Here is an 18,275-nt window from a genome sequence, read left to right on the forward strand (position 1 = left end):
TATCAGAACTTTACATAAAACCTGTCTGTCTTTTTCTTTTTAAGATTTATTATATGTAAGTACACTGTAGCTGTCAGAACAGGGCATCAGATCCTGTAACAGATGGTTGTGAGCCATCATATGGTTGCTGGGATTTGAACTCAGGATCTCTGGAAGAACAGTCAGTACTCTTAACCACTGAGCCATCTCTCCAGCCCAAAACCTGTCTGTCTTATTAAAGCAGTAGCCAGTACTCTCATGGCTTTAAGATACAAGAGTCCACCCCAGGGCTTAATGCTTAATCTTCCTACTCTTCTGGGGAACAACCTGACTCTGGTTTCCAGCATCCACATCATGTGGCTCACTACTGCCTGTAACTACAGTTCCATGTGAACGTCTTTCTTTAATCTGCTCCAAATTCAATGAAATACCTAACACAAGATTATGAACCCACAATAATTAAACCCCACCAACAGAGTATGAGTCTCTTTGCATTCCAAAACAGATTAACAACTGCAAGTAGCTTTGTAGAGTCAGCAATATTATTTTTTATTCAGCCAAACCAAAAAAAAAAAAAAAAAAAAGAAAAGGAATAAGAAGAAAAAGAAAACACAGAAAGGTCAGCGAGCTGAAGGGCCAAAATAGGACACCTCAGTCCCACTTGGGAGGGAGAAGAAAGCAAGGGGAGAGGGAGGGAGGTTCTGGGAGGGAAAAGAGATGGGGTTGAAGGGAGACATGATCTGGTATTGGGTTGTGGAAAAGGACTGAAAAAAGCCCTGAGGGCCAGCAGAAAGGATGGAAACAGGTGACCTTTGGAGAAAGGAAGTTGGGAGGACCCTCCAGAATGTACCAGAGACCTGGGAAGTGAGAGACTCTCAGGACTCAGAGGGATCCTAGATGAAATGGCATATAGTGGGGAGTGTGAACTTGTTGAGCCCACCTCTAGTAGAAAGACAGGACATCAAGTGAAGGATGGGGTTGCTATCCCACAGTCAAAACTCTGACCCATAATTCTTCTTGTCTGAAAGAACTGCAGTGATAGATATAGAGAAGAGCCTAAGGAAAAGAAGGTCCAGCGACAGGCCCAAATGGGATCCAGTTCAAGGGGAGGCCCCAAGACCTGACACGATTACTGAGGCTACGGAGCACTCAGAAGGGAAACTATCATGACTGCCCTCTGAAAGACCCAACAAGCAGCTGAAAGAGTCAGACGCAGATATTTTCACCCAACCAATGGACAGAAGCTGCTGACCCCTGTGGTTGAATTAGGGAAAAGCCGGAGGAAGCTAAGGAAGAGGGCAACCCTGTAGGAGGACCAGCAGTCTCAATTCACCTGGACCCCTGAGATCTCTCAGACACTTGACCATCAACCAGGCAGCATACACCAGCTGACATGAGGCCCCAACACATATACAGCAGAGAACTGCCAGGTCTGGGCTCAGTCAGAGAAGATGCACCTAACCCTCAAGAGACCATAGGCCCCAGGGAGTTTAGAGGTCTGATGAGGTAGTAGGGGGTGGGGACATCCTCCTGGAGGGGGCTTGAGAGTGAGAGGGGGTGGGATGTGTAAGAGTCGGAGGGTGGACCAGGAGGGGAATAAAATTTGGAATGAATGAATGAATGAATGAATGAATGAATGAATGAATGAATGAAAACACCTCAGAATCAGGGATAAAGTTCTGCTAGAACTGAGGGAATTCCTCACCATTACAGCTGAGAAGTACATGCTGGTCACACCGTACATGATGATGAAAATCCGAGCATCAGACAGGTTGCTAAAGCAGTAATAGAGGCCAACTGCAAGAGAGGGAAAGAAAAGTAAGTAGCTGAGCCCTGCAGACAGAACTCTACAGGGAAAACGTCTTCATTATGACCGGATGACTTCAGTTATCTCGTAAGTCTACGGATCTATCAGAAAAATATGCAAAGATGTTTACTATGTATTCTTACATATCAAATAAACAGATAATCTTATGCCCAGCAGAGGAGATGGATTACACCATATTTTAAACATGAAATATATTAAGATGCTGCTACAAGAACTATAGTTTTCTTGTCCTTTTGCACACCTTTACACATGTCTATACATGAAAGAATATTTCCATAAATTCTAAATCAGCACACAGGATTACTGTTTTTCCCAGGCCTTTACTCCAGCACTTGGAAGGAAGATGGAGGCAGGCAGACATCTGTAAGTTTGAAGCCAGTCTGTCATATGGAGCAGCTTCCAGGTTAGCAAGAAACAGACAACAAGATCCTATCTCAAAATTAACTAATACCGACAGTGAAGTTTTTTATTATGGTTTTTAAGAATGTTTCACTATGTAGCCCAGGGCAAACTCAAATTCACAATCCTCCTGCCTCAGGCTTCCAAGTGCTAAAATGATAAACATTCATCATCACCACATCTAATTTAAAATGTTAACAGTGGTAAGACAAGTAGTAAGGTCTAGTGCAAATCTGATTTTCTGCTTCTCAGCTTATCTCTATTGTTTGTATAATATTCAAATTGCTTTAACTATAAAAACTCAACAGAGAACTTTAACAAGCCAAGAATAAAACTAACCTGGGGGAAAAATATGCCACTGAGTATTAAGTATAAGTACCCACAGGGGACAGCTCACAACTGCTCTTAACCTCCAGGGTATCTAACACCCTCCTCTGGTTTCTGCAGGCAACTGTTCTCATGTGCACATACCCATACATATAAATGAAAATATATATAAATATATAATAAAAATTATTGTAATACTTTATAATGTAATATTTATTATAGCATACACAAAGTAGTTTGTAGTATTATAACAAAATTATGTAAAAAAAATATAAAAAATGCAAAACAGACCTGGAAACATGAAGACAAGGAGCTGTAGATCAAAATAGTAGGAGGACCAGGTCGTGGGCTGGTGCTCAGACACAGATGCAATAATGGGGATGTTATTCTTAGCGTAAGAGGGATCCAGCAGAGAGTAGAAACGCCCTGTCCAGGGAGATATCTTTCCTGAAAGAAGAAAAGAATACTTAACATAAATTCCTAACACGTTAAGCTGAAATGCTAATTACAACAGGCCATCTTCTTTTCATTATTAGTGTGCCTGTGTACTGTGTCTGGACGTGTGCAGAAGTGTTGAAGGAAGGGGAAGACCTGTGGGAGCTGGTTCTTGCCATCCACCTTGTCTGAAGCAGGCTTTCCCTCACGGTTCCTGCCACACTTCATATTCCACACTAGTTTACCTCCAAGTTTCTGGGTGACTGAACTATCTTAGCTACTCCTTTCATCCCAGGAGTGCAGGGTTGTATAAAAAGCACCTCTATCCATTAGGCCATCTCACCAGCCCACAGCATTACATTTTAGTAAAATTCTGAGACAGAAAAGGGTTGTTCTTGCTTTAGTACCATAAATTATATTTACAGAATTTCACTCCTTTTTAACTTGAGAGTATTTTTGTCGATGCAATAATTAGGCTATCTATAAATTCACAAGGTTGGGGGTAGGAGTCAGAGAAGACTATTGGAAAGGAAGATCTTAGGTTTGATCTGGTCAAATCAACAAATCAAGGCCAATCCAGAATCTGAGTGAACTAGGTCCTTCATCCTGCTATGAATTAGAAAAACCAAATTAGCTTCTGAGAAATATAAGTTTAAAAAAATAGAAAATATCATCTAAACGAAATATCCATGATTTAATTTCAATAGAATGAGACTAGTGCCATGACTTAAAATACAGCAAAGGGTTTAAGAATTTCTACAAGCTACCCAATAGGAAAGGAAAAGAAAACTGAGAAAAGACTGGCAAGGTTAGACAGTCCTTTCAGCAGCTCTCCAAAGATACTCTGCTCTGCAGAATCCAAACAGGCTAACAAGCAGAGTGAATGTTTTAAAAGTAGGGCTCTGGGACTGGAGAGATGTCTCACAGTTAAGAGCACTTGCTGGTCTTGCAGAGGATATGGGTTCAGTTCCCAGTAACCATGTGGTGGCTCACTACTGTCTGCAACTCCAATTCTAGGAATCTGAAATACTCTTCTGGCCTACTCAGGGACCAGACACACATGTGGTACACAGGCATTCAGGCAGCAAAACACCCATACATAAAATTAAATTAATTAGTTTTTTAAGGATAACTTTAGTGCTTGAAATAAAAAGAAAAGCTAAAGAATCCTCTACCTGTCAGCATGAGGAGAGCGCCCACGGTGAGGAGGACGAAGCCAACCAGGGAGATAACACTCCGGAAAAGAACTTCAAATTGCTGTGGATTCAACTTGCTGCGCAGGTAATCTACGAAAGCATGGATCTGACACAGACCAAACACTCCAAAGGCCGCCATGTGCTCTGATGAGAGGACAGGCTAGGGGGAAGGTAGGTAATCATATATGGCAATATTAGGAGCAAATCGACAAAACAAAACAAAAACCCAGAATGAGTTCATCCAAGATTGGCGTTTTCCTGATCCATTTAGCTCAAGGAGTCAAATGAGTTCTGAAGTTCCAAAATGAATGAGGACCAATACAAGAGGGTTTAATTTACCGACTCTATTTTCCGAGGAATGTTTAGAGGCCAACAAAGCATACCACACACCATCACAATCACACCTATGCCATTTGCTCCACTATTTCCTTAGAGTAGACTGGCATTTTCCCCAAATTCCCTTTCACTAAAACTCACCAGTTAAAATTGAATGTAACTATCATCTCCAAACCTGACAAGCCAATGCCTGCCAAGTCTCACAGCACCAGCTCTCCTTTAGTATATAAGTTACCTCTTCCATGCACGGTGGTTCTCTAAATATAGTGGGCATCATAACCAACGGGCTGAGCACTGGTTTAGTGTTAAAGCAGGCTGCCACCCCAGAGTCTCTCACTCAACAGGTCTCTTTTATTGTTCCTCTTAGCTTAGTTCGGTTTGGCCTCGGTTCTTGATGTGTTCCTTCTGTTGTTTGTTGAGGGTTTCAGGTTTTCCAGGATGGCCTTGAACTGACTATGTAGTCAAAGACGGCCTTGAATTCTTAATCCTCTTACCTCTACAGAATGTTCATTTCTAACAAGTGTCCAGACACTATTAACGGTGATGTTCCAGAAAGAACCTTCTAGAACCACTGAACTGTGTAGACTACAGACAGCTGTATGCATTTCTTTCTCCAACTTCCTCAAGGATTAGCACATTATATCTCTTACACATTCCAACAAATAGCAAATTTTATATATTGAGTGACTAAAAATATTTGCTTATCTTTAAAGGTGAGAACTATACATAAGAAACCAAGCACACATAGTTTCCTGTTAACTGTATATTGTAACTTGGGTAAAAAGTTTGTGTTTTACTTTTTCAAGAGCTCACATTGGCCCCATTAAGATGATTAGAGTTCACTGCTATGAAATGGGATCATTTCCACTAAAAAGCATGGAATTTTAAGCTTTTTTGAAATTTAAACTTTGATTATTTAAATCAACCTTGTTTAACTAAACTGGCCCTCTTCCTCACACAAAATCAAAACAAAGAGCCATTAAATTCAAAGAGCATGCAGTAAATACTGACATGCGACTAGAAGCAGATCCTAATAACCAATGATCCAGTTGTTTCAGTTAAAAAGCAGCCCAAAATACAAACTGTAATTCAAATTCTTAAGAGAACCCAACCTAAGTCAACCGAGTTGAAGCCACTGAGAAAATTCTATGAAGTCTCAGGTTTACCTGGAATCCAACAAAGGAGATCTGCATAGAAAGAATGGTCCCCAGGCAGTACACAGTACAGTAGGCTACGTAGATCCGGTGAGAAAAACGGCCTGTGAGCATTAGCACCAGGACATGAAGAGGGATCAAGTTGATCAGGAACACATAGCCTCCCCATGAAGAGACCTGTGAGAGGATACAAAGAACAGTCCCTTTGAGCACTACTCACACCATGCTGAACTATGACCCAAGACGTACCAAGCTACAGTATAAATATAGATGGAACCAATTATATCACACACAAAATCTCATAGAAGCAAAGATGTAAAGAAAGTCAAGAGGTAGATGTAAAATTATACCAAAAAAATATGTATTAGAAAAGGTAAATTTTAAGGAAATATAACAAAAATAGAAGAAAACCAATATGTATCCATAGGAAAAACAGTAATAAAGAATTTGAAATTTTTTATTAGCAGACTGAAAAAAAAAAAGAGGGTCAGGGATATAGCTAGGTTAGTAAAGAGCTTCCAAGCACACGCAAAGCCCTGGATTCAATCCCAGGCATTGTATAACCCAGACATTATGGTACATATCTGTAGGATGATGTCATACAGGTGAAGGCAGGTACAAGATAGAACAAGGCCTGTCACTGGACGAGAAGGAAAGATGGGTGGGATAAAAGTTTTAGAGAGAGGAGGAGACTGGAGTGAGGTGAGAGAAGTGGCCAGGAGAACATGGAGACGGATGTTAAGGCTCCTCTCTGTACCTTTACAGGTTGTTATGAACGTTCTTAAGGGATGCATGTGCACAGGGCTTTGTGTGTCTAGATGAGCAAATTACATCTTATCAATTGGATCAGAGGTTATTGTGTTATGTGTTCTTTCATGTGGTAATTTAAGTTCAAGAGAGTATGTGGTGGCTGGAGACATTAGGCCACCACGGAATTGGGATGTATATCTCTGCCATGGGAACTAGATAAATAGAGAGATTGTTGCCAGGCTCAGAGAGAAGCCATCAGCAGTGTGATATGGGATGGAGCAGAGCGGGTGAGAGGCTTTGCTGACTGAGATGCAGATTCTTCCAGATGTCTTGGGGCACTGCGGTGTTGGACCTAGTATGGGATAATAGAAACTCCATCTTTATAACTTTACAGTAACACACATCTGCAATCCCAGCTCTCAAGAAGTAGAGGCAGGAGGATCAGAAGGTCATCCTCAGCTACAGAGTTTGAGAACAACCTAGGATACATGAGACTCCATATCAAAGAGAACTAGGGGGAAAAGAAAAATTTTAAATTAAAAATAGAGAGAGAGGGGGTTGGGGATTTAGCTAAGAGGTAGAGCGCTTGCCTAGGAAGCGCAAGGTCCTGGGATCGGTCCCCAGCCCCGAAAAAAAAAAAAGAAAAAAAATAGAGAGAGAGGCTGGAGATGTAGCCCAGTGGTAAAGCAGATGCCTACTATGGGCTCAATGCCTTGCACCAGAAAAAAGACAAAGAGACACAGAGAAGACATGTTTACGTGTACACACACACACACACACACACACACACACACACACACACACATACATACACACACAGGAAGTTACCATGTAGAAATAAGCAAGGGCACACTTGGCAGCCCAATAGATGGAACCAGTCTTCACTGCCTTGATCCACATGTAGTAAGTAAGCAGCATGCAAAAGATAGCAATTCCTGCAGAAAACAACAGAGATTCAGAGCTGATACCAAGGCAATCTCAGAACACTTTTCTAGGAGCTGGGCCTTTAATCCCGGCATGCAGAAGGCAGAGGCAGATAGATCTCTAAACTTGTGGTTTGTGTGGTCTACAGAGTAAGATTCAGGACAGCCAGGATACATAGAGAAACCCATCTCAATACACCCCAAACCCAGGAAAAACAAAACAAAACCACTTTTCTAGGAACTGAAAATGGTTCAGTGGCTAAGAACAAATACTGTTGTTTCAGAAATCCCAAACTTGGTTCCTGGCACCCACATCTTCCCTCTGCACTTTGAAGGCTAAGATTACAGGAATGGCCCAGGCCCAGCTTTGGGATGTTTTTAAATCTATTTTTATTTTCTAAAACAATGTCTTATGCAGCCCAGGCTGGCCTCAAGCTCACTATACAGTCAAGGATGGCCTTGAACTCCCACCTTCCTGCTTAAGTGCCAGAAGTATAGGTAAATGCAACCACACTCAGCTAGAGTTATTTTTATAGGTACATTATTATATTCCTTAACAGATGAGACAACAGCTATTATCCATCTCTTAATTTCCTAATTATAGAACAAAATAATCTAATTCATTACCTATCCTTATAACATGTTCCCCAATGTTTCAACAAAAATGTTGCATTGAAAATAAGCCAATAAAAGTCACTGTAAATTTAAAGACACATGAGGAAAATTAAAGCAATGATCACAATGTTGAAATGACTAAGTTTGAGTCCAGAGAGGAAGCAAAGACCTGCTAAGAAGTTCCAGCTTGAGCTGACAAGATTGCTCAGCCTGCAAAGGCACTTGCTACCAAGTCTAACGACCTGAGTTCAAGCCCTGAAAACCACATGATGGAGAAGAACTGACAGCTGCAAAGTGTCCTGACTTTGACATAGGCATGGATCTGCATGCATGCAGACACACACAATAAATATTAAGTTTTTAAAGTTCCCAGCTACCTCTCTAAATCAGATGATAGGAGGAGGATACCTATCTAAGATCCCTTCCTGCTCATTTCTAATCTACTCACCAATTACAGTTTTATTACTGCTAAACAATAGAGAGGAACCTAAATTCAGCACCTTGTGAAACTTCAGTAGATAAGAAAGTAAACACATCCCCTTCAACATTCTAAATCTTACCTTCATTATCATAGGAGCCAGCTACAGATCGAGAAATATACCCGGGAACTACAGCAATCATGGCAGCAGCAAGAAGCCCAGCTCCTGCGTCCTGGAACAGTAGAAGTTAACACTGATAATGCCTCTAAGATAACTGAGGACCTACTAGTCTACTCTGTTTATCAGGGGCTCATCGAGAGCAAGGTTGATAGGAGATGCTAGAAATGCCCAGAGCACAACAAAGCCAAACCTTCATGGTCAATTCTGAATGAGGACATCAAATCTAACACTGAGTACACACACACTGAGACTAACACATCATATGAGATGCGGGGTACAGTGGAACAGGTCTGTAATCTCAGCAGAAACAGGCAAGTACCAGACCAACCTAAGTGAGAGCATTCTTCTTTCTAAAGCAAACAAAAATAGAAAGTGTAAAAGGAGAGTAATTTGGGATGTATCTCGGCTGGTAGTGTGTTTCTGTGCCTAGCATACATGAAGCCCTGCTTTGATCCCTAGCACCACATAAACCAAGCAAGGTAGCACGTGCCCATGATCCCAGAATTTGAGCTGGTGGGATTACATAAGAAGACCAGACATTCAAGGTCATCCTTGGCTACACAAAATTAGCTTGGACTACATCCCTGCCTCAAAATAATAACAACAATCAAATGAGCTGTCAAAACCAGAGCCTACTGGGTCTGATGACGCACACCTTTAATCTCAGCACTCCAGAGGCAGAGGCAGAAGCAGGTAAATCTCTGTGAGTTTACGATCAGCCAGAACTACACAGTAAGACTCTATCTAAAAAGAGAGCAAAAACAATAACAGAGAATTTGCAGCAGAATGGCTTATTTAGCTATAAGTTTATTAGTCCCCTCTTCTAACAGTGACTACACATCACAAAAAAAGCCAATTCTACAATAAAGGAATAAAGTTATTCTTTAAGTTAAAAAAGAACTAGGCAAGGCTAGAGAGATTAGAGAGATGACTCAGTGGTTAAGGGCACTGGCTGCTCTTCCAAAGGACCCAGGTTCAATCTCCCACATGGCAGCTCAGAACTGTCTATAATTCAAGTTCCAACAGATCTGAAACCCTCATACCAATGTACATAAAATAAAACTAAATTGAAAAAAAAAAAAGAAGTAAGCATGATACCAAACACATGTAATCCCAACTCTTGGAAAAGAGGACAGAAAAATGGCAATTCTGCGGCTAGCCATATGACATCCTATCTTCAAACAACAACTCAATAAAAAGTGATAATCTACCTAGACTAACAATGTCAAGAGCTTGGACCGTAAAGCTGCAGGGTTACCAGGCAACCTTTACAATCAGAATAAAACCATACTCAAAAAATATGTAAATAAACAAAAACATTTGTTTACTGATTATCACACTGAAGGATGAAGCCTTCCACACTGACCCTGGCTTCTCAAGCCCTCCTGCCTGTTGGTCATTTTCCAGGTACCTCCCTAACACTAAGGCCACAGACCAAGAATAGAAACCAAAGAATTAAGGTTAGCAAGAAACCTGAAAAAGGAGAATCAGCATTACCAAGCCAAAATGCTTTAGAATTAATTTTAAAATGCTTTTTAAAATGTATCAACAAATAATTGCTAAATGCCTATTTCCAGTTGAGATAACCACTGTGGAAAATGTATTTTTTTTCCTTCTTCCTTATATTAGTAAGGGGTTAAAAATCTAAACATGACAATTTTTATATATTAACTGCTGTTTTTATTTCTTTACATAAATGTTTGAGTTTCAAATGTCCCCTCATAAGGGCAAACGGGCTGGAGAGATGGCTCAGTGGTTAAGAGCACTGACTGCTCTCCCAGAGGTCCTGAGTTCAATTTCCAGCAACCACATGGTGACTCACAACCATCTGTGATGGGATCTGATGCCCTCTGCTGGTGTGGCTGAAGACAGCTACAGTGTACTCATATATAATAAATAAATAAATCTTAAAAAAAAAAAAAAAAAAAAAAGCAGTTCATATGCTCCACTCACAAATGTCTTTATTCTCTGGCTCCCCAGTAAGTAACAATTCCCAATTCCCTTCAAGATCTAACAAGCCATCCTAAAGGGAAGACTAAAGTTGTTCTACAGCAGTGGTTCTCAACCTCCCCTAACACTGCAGTCCTTTAATAGAGTTCATGTTGTAGTAACCCCAAACCATATTTTTTGTTGCTACTTCATAACTATAATTTTGCTACTGCTATAAATTTTAAATATAACACAGAGATTTGAAAAGGGGTCATGAGCTGGAGTAGTTAAGAGCACCGACAGTTCTTCCAGAGGTCCTACGTTCAAATCCCAGCAACCACATGGTAGTTCACAACCATCTGTAATGGGATCTGATGCCCTCTTTTGGTGTGTCTGAAGACAGCTGGAGAATACTTATATTATAATAAATAAATAAATCTTTTTAAAAAGGAGAATAAGGTCATGACCCACAGGTTGAGAACCACTATTTTAAAGGAAGGCATTTTACCTATGAAGTAAAGTGCCTTAAACTCAGAAAGTAAACAACTCAAAAGCTTTAGGAAGTTCCTGAAACAAACCAGATTCAGTAGGCCCCGGTTTCCCAAGTTTATATAAACAATAAGAATTGCCCAGAGACATTCTCAGACAAGCTGAGCAGCCCAGAAGCTCAGACCTGCCAAGTTGCCTGGAAGAGATTAGACAAACTGAGCTGCTTGGAAGAAACACTCTCCAATCTGTCAAGCTGTCTGCAAGTCATGCAGTAAGCTCTGGAATTTCAGCTTTTGTAAGCTGCCACCCATGATGCTAGGGTGGGCTTTTGGTGTTGTGTCTGTCATTTTTTAAGTCATCTCTACTTTTATTTAAATAATCCCTCACCCATATTTCTTTAACCCTAATAAAAATAATCAGTTCGCCAAAATGAACTTCGGAGGTATCCTTACTTTGGTCTGTCATTTAGTTCCCCATCTGTGGTGGAAGCAGATGTTTGTACACATCTCCCCTCAACACTCCCTGCCCTTCAGGCTCTAGATTCCTGAACCCCTCCAGTATCTACTAGAGATTCAGCAACAGTCAGTCCCAAGCTTCCTGTCACTCATATCCTTTACCTTGAGCTCTTTGGTAAGGTGGTACGTAACGATGGTGGTGAAGGAGGAGAAAAGAGGGGCCAGGAAAACACAGACATTCCGAATGTCAATGGTGATATGGAAGAAATGGAGTACATGGTAGATTGCAGCAGAAGTGATCATTAAGCCTGAAACAGGAAAAAGTAATCCCATTAGGTTGTCCTGGTAAGAAAATAACAAGAAAGTGTCAATCCAAACTTCAACAGGTCTTGACAAGGCATTAGAAATACTATCAAAGCAGTTGTACTAAATTTCTACACTTCTCTATTGAGGATTCAATCAGAGATCCAGAATGTGTAAGATATCCTCCCTTCTCCCCATCTCCACTATCCCACACATGTTCTCCATAAGGTCAACTTTTGGAAATCTATAATCGGAATGAAATTACAAGTATCCTGAAGCAAACACAAACAGTTGTTTCACATCATACAAACACCACACTTCCTTATAAACACAACAAATCCTATCCCCCTCACCTGGGTAAATTGTTCCTCCAATGATTCGGCCCAAAGGGTACCAAGCCCGGTCATCAAACCAGTTATGGAATTTATAAAACCCCTCCTCAGCCAGAAACCGGGTAGTCCGATAATTAAAGTACCTAGAGCAAGAAAGAAAAAGAACCATGTCCCCGAATCTCTGTTCTCAAATGTGTCCTATTTTGTAATGATCTTGTTTTTCAGATTAAGCCACCGAGGGATACTGCATTACTTGAAAAAAGTTAACTACCAAAAATTAAGTAGTCAAAATCATTTATACTAACTTAAGTCTCTATTTCTATCCCACATGTTTATCAATTAAAGCACTGCTTTTCTCTGAAGGAAATGAACTGGAAATCTAATATCCACAACAAAGCACTCAGTACACTTCAAGAGGATAGCCTGTGGTAGATAACAAAGCCAGCAAAAGAATTCAAGTACCCAAAAGCCTTCTGAGGCATGAACTAGTAGATCTGACCCTTTTCAAGTGACAAGCATACTTTTTGTTCCTCTACCACACATAAAGACACATAGAAACCTCTAAGTAATAAACATCTACAAAGATATTGGTATAACACCATATGAACAATGGAGGAAAAGTTAACCCCATGATAACAAGAACTTCCTAATGAGTGTTTTAACTTCTAACGAGGTCCACTCACTTTACTTCAAATATGAATGAACACCACCTACAATGCAGCACAGCATAACATTATATAAAAAGTGTTTAACAGGAAAAGTTAAGAACTAGACATGAACAGTTTTTTAAAGCCAGGCTGAGTAAGCCTTTCCCTAAGTGAAAAGGAAGAAGGAAGTGGAACAAAATCAAATAAAGAAATGGGGTCTGTAACTATGGATAACCACTTCCCAGCCTACCTCCCTAAGCCTATTTCTCTCCTTGGTCAGTCAAGTTTTGACAGCTGAGGTAAGGAGAAGCAGTGGATATCATAAAGCTCTATCCTTCTGTTCCTCACAAATATGTTTGGTAACTGCCGGAGAGACAGAAAGGATGAGGGCTCTAGAAAGCAGCCAACAAGTTATCTAATCATGCACATTACCTACAGGTAGGAGGCAGACTAAGAAGGAGGATTTGAATAGTCAAATCATGTATACAATGTCTTCCAGTACTACAGCAAACACTTTGTTGTCCCTGATTAGCTCACCTCAGTATTTGCCCATCTGGAAGGTCTAAGAATGAAGCTCTAACAGTTTGATTGAGAGACAAAAGTTAGACATGGGCACATACCTGTAATTCCAGCACTTAGGAGATGGAGACAGGAGGATAGGAGTTCAGAGTCATGCTCAGCTGCCATAGAGCAGGTTAGAAGCTACCCTGAACTGCATAGAACTCTATCTCAAAAAACAAGCAAACAAGAAGAAAACAGTATGTGTTGTGTATTCATTTTTGTTGCTGTGATAAAATACCCTGACCAAAAAAATCAGTAGGAGTTAGAGAATGGAGAGTGAGGAAATGACATAACTATCATTTATTTTTAAAAACTACAAAACGAAGCAATGTATTTAGAGTAAGACAAAAACAAGAAAGATGAAAAAGCAAGTATTTGGCTTATGATTCAGGTAACAGTCCATGCCAGCAAAGAAATCAAACATCCAGTCACATCCACAGGCGACAGCAGAGAACTAAACGGATGCACACAGGTCTGCCTACCTGTCTGCCCGTCTGCCTGCTCTTATTATCTCTCTCTTAGGCTACTCAGGACCTAGGGAACGATGCCATCTACCAGGTCCTCCTTACCAGTTAACAATCAGCACAGTCCCCCACAGACATGCCGACAAACCAACCTGATGTGGATAGCTCACCAGTCTCTCTTCCCAGGCTACTGTGGTAGCACACGCTTTTAGTTCCAGTGAGTACAAGGCAGAGGCAGGCAAACAAATCTCTGTGACTTCAAGGCCAGCCTGGTCTACATAGAGTTCCGGGACAGATAGGGTGACAGTAAGACCCTGTCTCAAAAAATAAAGACTCTCTTCCCAGGTGATTCTAGTGTGCCAAGTTAACAGTCAAAACTAACCAGCACAATAAGTTTCCTCATTTATGAGGAAAACAAATATAAAATACAGACCTTAAGCTTTTGAGAAATGTTATTTAATATAAATGTGTTATTTCTAAGCTTTTTGTAAGTCAAAAATCTATAACTCTCATTTCCAAGTTTTGCATAAGCCTCAACTTTAGCCAATATTAACAGTGATCCCAGTCTGCAACGAGACAAAGCTACGTTCAAACCTTGGTTCCCATCTAGTAAATGTGTAACTGTGGACATAGTCCTGGTCTTCTCATCAACAGAAGAAAAAACTGTGCCCTATTTCATTGGGTAGTTCTAGGGATTTAAAGAAAATCTGTAACAGTGCACAGAACAAAAAGAAAAGATGCTTAGAAAATGTTAGATTTAAAAATAAAATTATTTAAAGGGGCTTGGGGAAGTGGTGTCACACTGTATATGGAGAATAGAGGACAACTTTTAAGTATTAACTCTTTCCCTCCACCATGTGAGTTCTGGGGATCTAACAGAATCCTAGCAGCAAGTGCCTTTACCCACTGAGCCATATTGTTGGCCCATTTGGTTTCTTTGTTTGAGATGACCTAGTACCAATGTATCGAGACCTGACTTTCAACTTGCCACAAACCTCTTGCCTCTTGGACCCTAGGATCCTGAAGTTATAGGTATGCACCACCACATGCAGCTAATGCTAGTTATTAATACTACTGAAGGCATCACTGTACTTTTTTTTTAAAGACTTATTCATTTATTATATAAGTACACTGTAGCTGTCTTCAGACACACCAGAAGAGGGCATCAGATCTCTTTACAGATGGTTGTGAGCTACCATGTGGTTGCTGGGAATTGAACTCAGGACCTCTGGAAGAGCAGTCAGGGCTCTTAACCACTGAGCCATCTCTCCAGCCTGTCACTGTACTTTTTTAAGTTAATAAAATCTTAGACTTAGGGGTTGGGGATTTAGCTCAGTGGTAGAGCGATTGCCTAGGAAGCGCAAGGCCCTGGGTTCGGTCCCCAGCTCCGAAAAAAAAGATCCAAAAAAAATAAATAAATAAAATCTTAGACTTTTTAGTGAAGACTTGGGAGGGTTTTTTTTTTAATTAAGTGTTTATGAAGGTGTCTCAAGATGTCAGAGGCCTCATGGTAGTGAACCGTCTTACCTGGGTGGTGGAAACTCGATGTAGACCCTCTGCAAAAACAGTGGGTACTCAACCATCTCTCCAGTCCCATGTTGATTTCTGTTCCATTGCGTTTGGTTCTCTTGAGACAGGATCTTACTCTACTGCCTTGTACTCACTGGCGGGGAACTGACGATGTAAACCAACCTGGTCTTGATCTCACAGACCAGGTTGCCTGTTTCTTCCTCCCACATGCTAGGACTAAAGACGTGTGCCACCATGCCCAAGCTGTTTCATTTTTAGTTTGTAATGTTTTGTTTTGTTTTTAATTTTTTGAGATAGAGAGTCTCACATACAGCCCAGGACCATAGGTATTTGTCACAGTATCAAGCTCTCATAGCTGTATTATTTTTAATGCCTTCAAATTTAACAATAAGTCCAATTTCAACTATAAAAATAAATAGAAAAGAAGTTATGACCTCAAGTTTATGACTTATGATATTCTTTTTTTTATTTTAGGTACATTGGTAATTTGGCTACATGTATATCTGTGTGAAGGTGTCAGATCCCCTGGATCTGGAGTTAGAGACAGTTGAGAGCTGCCATGTGTGTGCTGGGAATTGAACCCAGGTCCTCTGGTAGAGCAGCCAGTACTCTTAACTGCTGAGCTATCTCTCCAGTCCTGTGATATTCTTTATAGACTTAAACATAGTCAAGGACTCTTTCCTTAAGGTTCATTACTGTACTTGATCAAAATAAAAAGCCAGATTTCTCTTAGCCTAGCCAGGAAGGCGTCACAGCAGCCTATTACATTTTTGAGTTCATACGACGCCCTTGGAAACCGTGAGGAAGTCTTCCTTTAAATGTGCTGAAAATAATCTCCACCACTGAAGAACTAACTAGAATTTAAGCATATAAAACCCACAGACTTCAACATCGCTAGAAGGAAATACTATCAGAGTAAAGGTACTCACGGATCGAACTCATGGATGACACTTTCAAATCTGAGCACAGCAAAAAGACGAGTAGAAAAAGCTGCAAAACCCAGAGAATGAATACGTTAATTGGTGGCAAGCTATTGACGGACAGCAGAAGGCGAGCAGTAGCGTGACTAGGAAACTACAATTCTTCAGCACCATAGTCAGAGGATGCACAACAGCTCCCGAATGCAGTCTTCATCTCTCACCACCTAGAACACTGCAAGTCTGACAAAGCTGTCCACACTTTTTCACTTAAGTGGGATACACTTAACTATTTGTTATATTACACAAAGCCTGTCAGATCATAATTAGCTCATACTGAATCTGGCCATCTTTTACATATAAACACCCCCCATCTTAATCTTGAGATGAACGAAGAGATGTATCGAGCAAGGATATACGTATGGCTCATGAGGAGCTGAGAAAGCTTTAAAAGCATCAAGTTCTCAAAAGATTTTCAGAAATACTAAGGTGCAGTTGTGTATGCTTACAATGCCAGCACTTAAGCTGAGAGAGGAGCTGAGGCCAATCTGGGTATCAGCAACTCTGCCTCACACAAATTTCTTTTCCTAGTGCTGAGATAAATACCCTGATGTAAGGGAGAATAGGTTCATCTGGGCTCACAGGTCCAGGATGAGGGAGCAATGCTCAGGGAAGAGGGTGGCAGAGCATTAGCAACACTGCATACAACCAGGAAGAAGCCAATTACTGTTCTGCTCACGTCCTCTTTTCAATTCAATTCAGGACCACTGCCTACAGAAGGGCATCGTCCCATCTAGATGGTCTTTCCAAACTCAATAAACCTTGTCCAGATAATTCCTCACTGCAGTGCCCTGGGATAGACAGACAAATCTACTATCTTGTAGAAGATAAATCTTTTACAAAATTCAACACCTGGAAGCTGGAGAGATGGCTCAGCGGCTAAAAGCACTGACTGCTCTTCCAGAGGACCTGGGTTCAATTCCCAGCAACAAAATGGCAGTTCACACCTGTCTATAACTCCAGTTCCAGGAGATCCAACACTCTCACATAGACATACATGCAGGCAAAAACCCAATGCACATCAAATTAAAAAAGAATAAATAATTTTTTTAAAAAGTCAACGTCTACTAGCTTCCACTTTCTTTCAGCCAGTGGGAATATAGAACCAACACAGAATGCTGCCAACTTTTCCTATCAACAGCCCTAAGGTTTATACTTCTTGGGTTATTCTACCTTCATAAAACTATACCAGTGAGATGGGAAAGGAACAGTGAGCAGGATGTAAAGTGACTAAGTAAAAAAAATAAATAAAATTAGTGAGAAATGGCAAAAGGAACGGCAATCTTGGGCTGGAGAGATGGCTCAGCCATTTAAAGCACTGACTGCTCTTTCAGAGGTCCTGAGTTCAATTCCCAGCAACCACATGGTGGCTCACAACCATCCGTAATAGGATCCGATGCTCTCTTCTGGTGTGTCTGAAGGCAGCTACAGTGTACTCGTATAAATAAAATAAATAATTTAAAAAAGAAAACAGTAATCTACTAAAAGAATAACCATGTTTTTAAAAGCTGCTTTTAATTTTTCATCATTCCAACTCCAAGGAGAAGCATACACTTAGACTCACATAACACAGCAGCCATCGACAGGATGAGGAGCTTTAGAAGTGTGTCCTGCTTCTCATAGGACAATCGCAAAAATCCAAGCTTAGTCATCTTGACATCAAAGGGTAGCAACTGACTATATTCAAATACCTGAAATGGAAAAAGTAAGACAGTACGATATTGAATGTCCTAAACTTACTTAAATTAGCTTTAATCTTTTATGATGGTTAGAAAGCACAAAGTATAGATGAGCTACAGAAACACCATAGAGGTAACCCAACCTGGGACTACACAGGTAAGGAAGCAAACATTAGGTTTATGTGTCAAAGCAAAAAAGTAGGCCCAGGCTTGGTGGCACATGCCTTTAATCCCAATACTCAGAAAGCAGAGGCAGGCCAGTCTGATCTACAGCACATTCTAGGCCAGTCAAGGTTACCTAGTAACCTAGTTATATTGCCTTCCCTGCCAAAAATAAAAGACCAAAAAGAGTAATCAAAAACATACCA

General features: G+C 40.6%; 1 protein-coding gene across 1 annotated transcript in view; it reads right to left on the reverse strand.

Moving 5' to 3' along the window:
- The window catches only part of Stt3a (STT3 oligosaccharyltransferase complex catalytic subunit A), a 30,982-nt gene extending 13,034 nt beyond the window's left edge, over window positions 1-17,948 (reverse strand). The window contains exons 1-10 of the mRNA XM_032909460.1: window positions 17,793-17,948; window positions 16,181-16,241; window positions 12,071-12,192; window positions 11,577-11,722; window positions 8,503-8,593; window positions 7,233-7,339; window positions 5,667-5,831; window positions 4,144-4,324; window positions 2,825-2,980; window positions 1,685-1,776 (exon numbers count right to left, since the gene is read on the reverse strand). Of these exons, the coding sequence (XP_032765351.1) occupies window positions 1,685-1,776; window positions 2,825-2,980; window positions 4,144-4,324; window positions 5,667-5,831; window positions 7,233-7,339; window positions 8,503-8,593; window positions 11,577-11,722; window positions 12,071-12,192; window positions 16,181-16,241; window positions 17,793-17,880 (1,209 nt within the window). The 5' untranslated portion in view covers window positions 17,881-17,948. The remainder of the gene's footprint in view (window positions 1-1,684; window positions 1,777-2,824; window positions 2,981-4,143; window positions 4,325-5,666; window positions 5,832-7,232; window positions 7,340-8,502; window positions 8,594-11,576; window positions 11,723-12,070; window positions 12,193-16,180; window positions 16,242-17,792) is intronic.
- Between the last annotated feature and the right edge of the window lie 327 nt (window positions 17,949-18,275).

Source organism: Rattus rattus, chromosome 8 (genome assembly GCF_011064425.1).
Source record: "Rattus rattus isolate New Zealand chromosome 8, Rrattus_CSIRO_v1, whole genome shotgun sequence".
NCBI classification, from domain to species: Eukaryota; Metazoa; Chordata; class Mammalia; order Rodentia; family Muridae; genus Rattus; species Rattus rattus.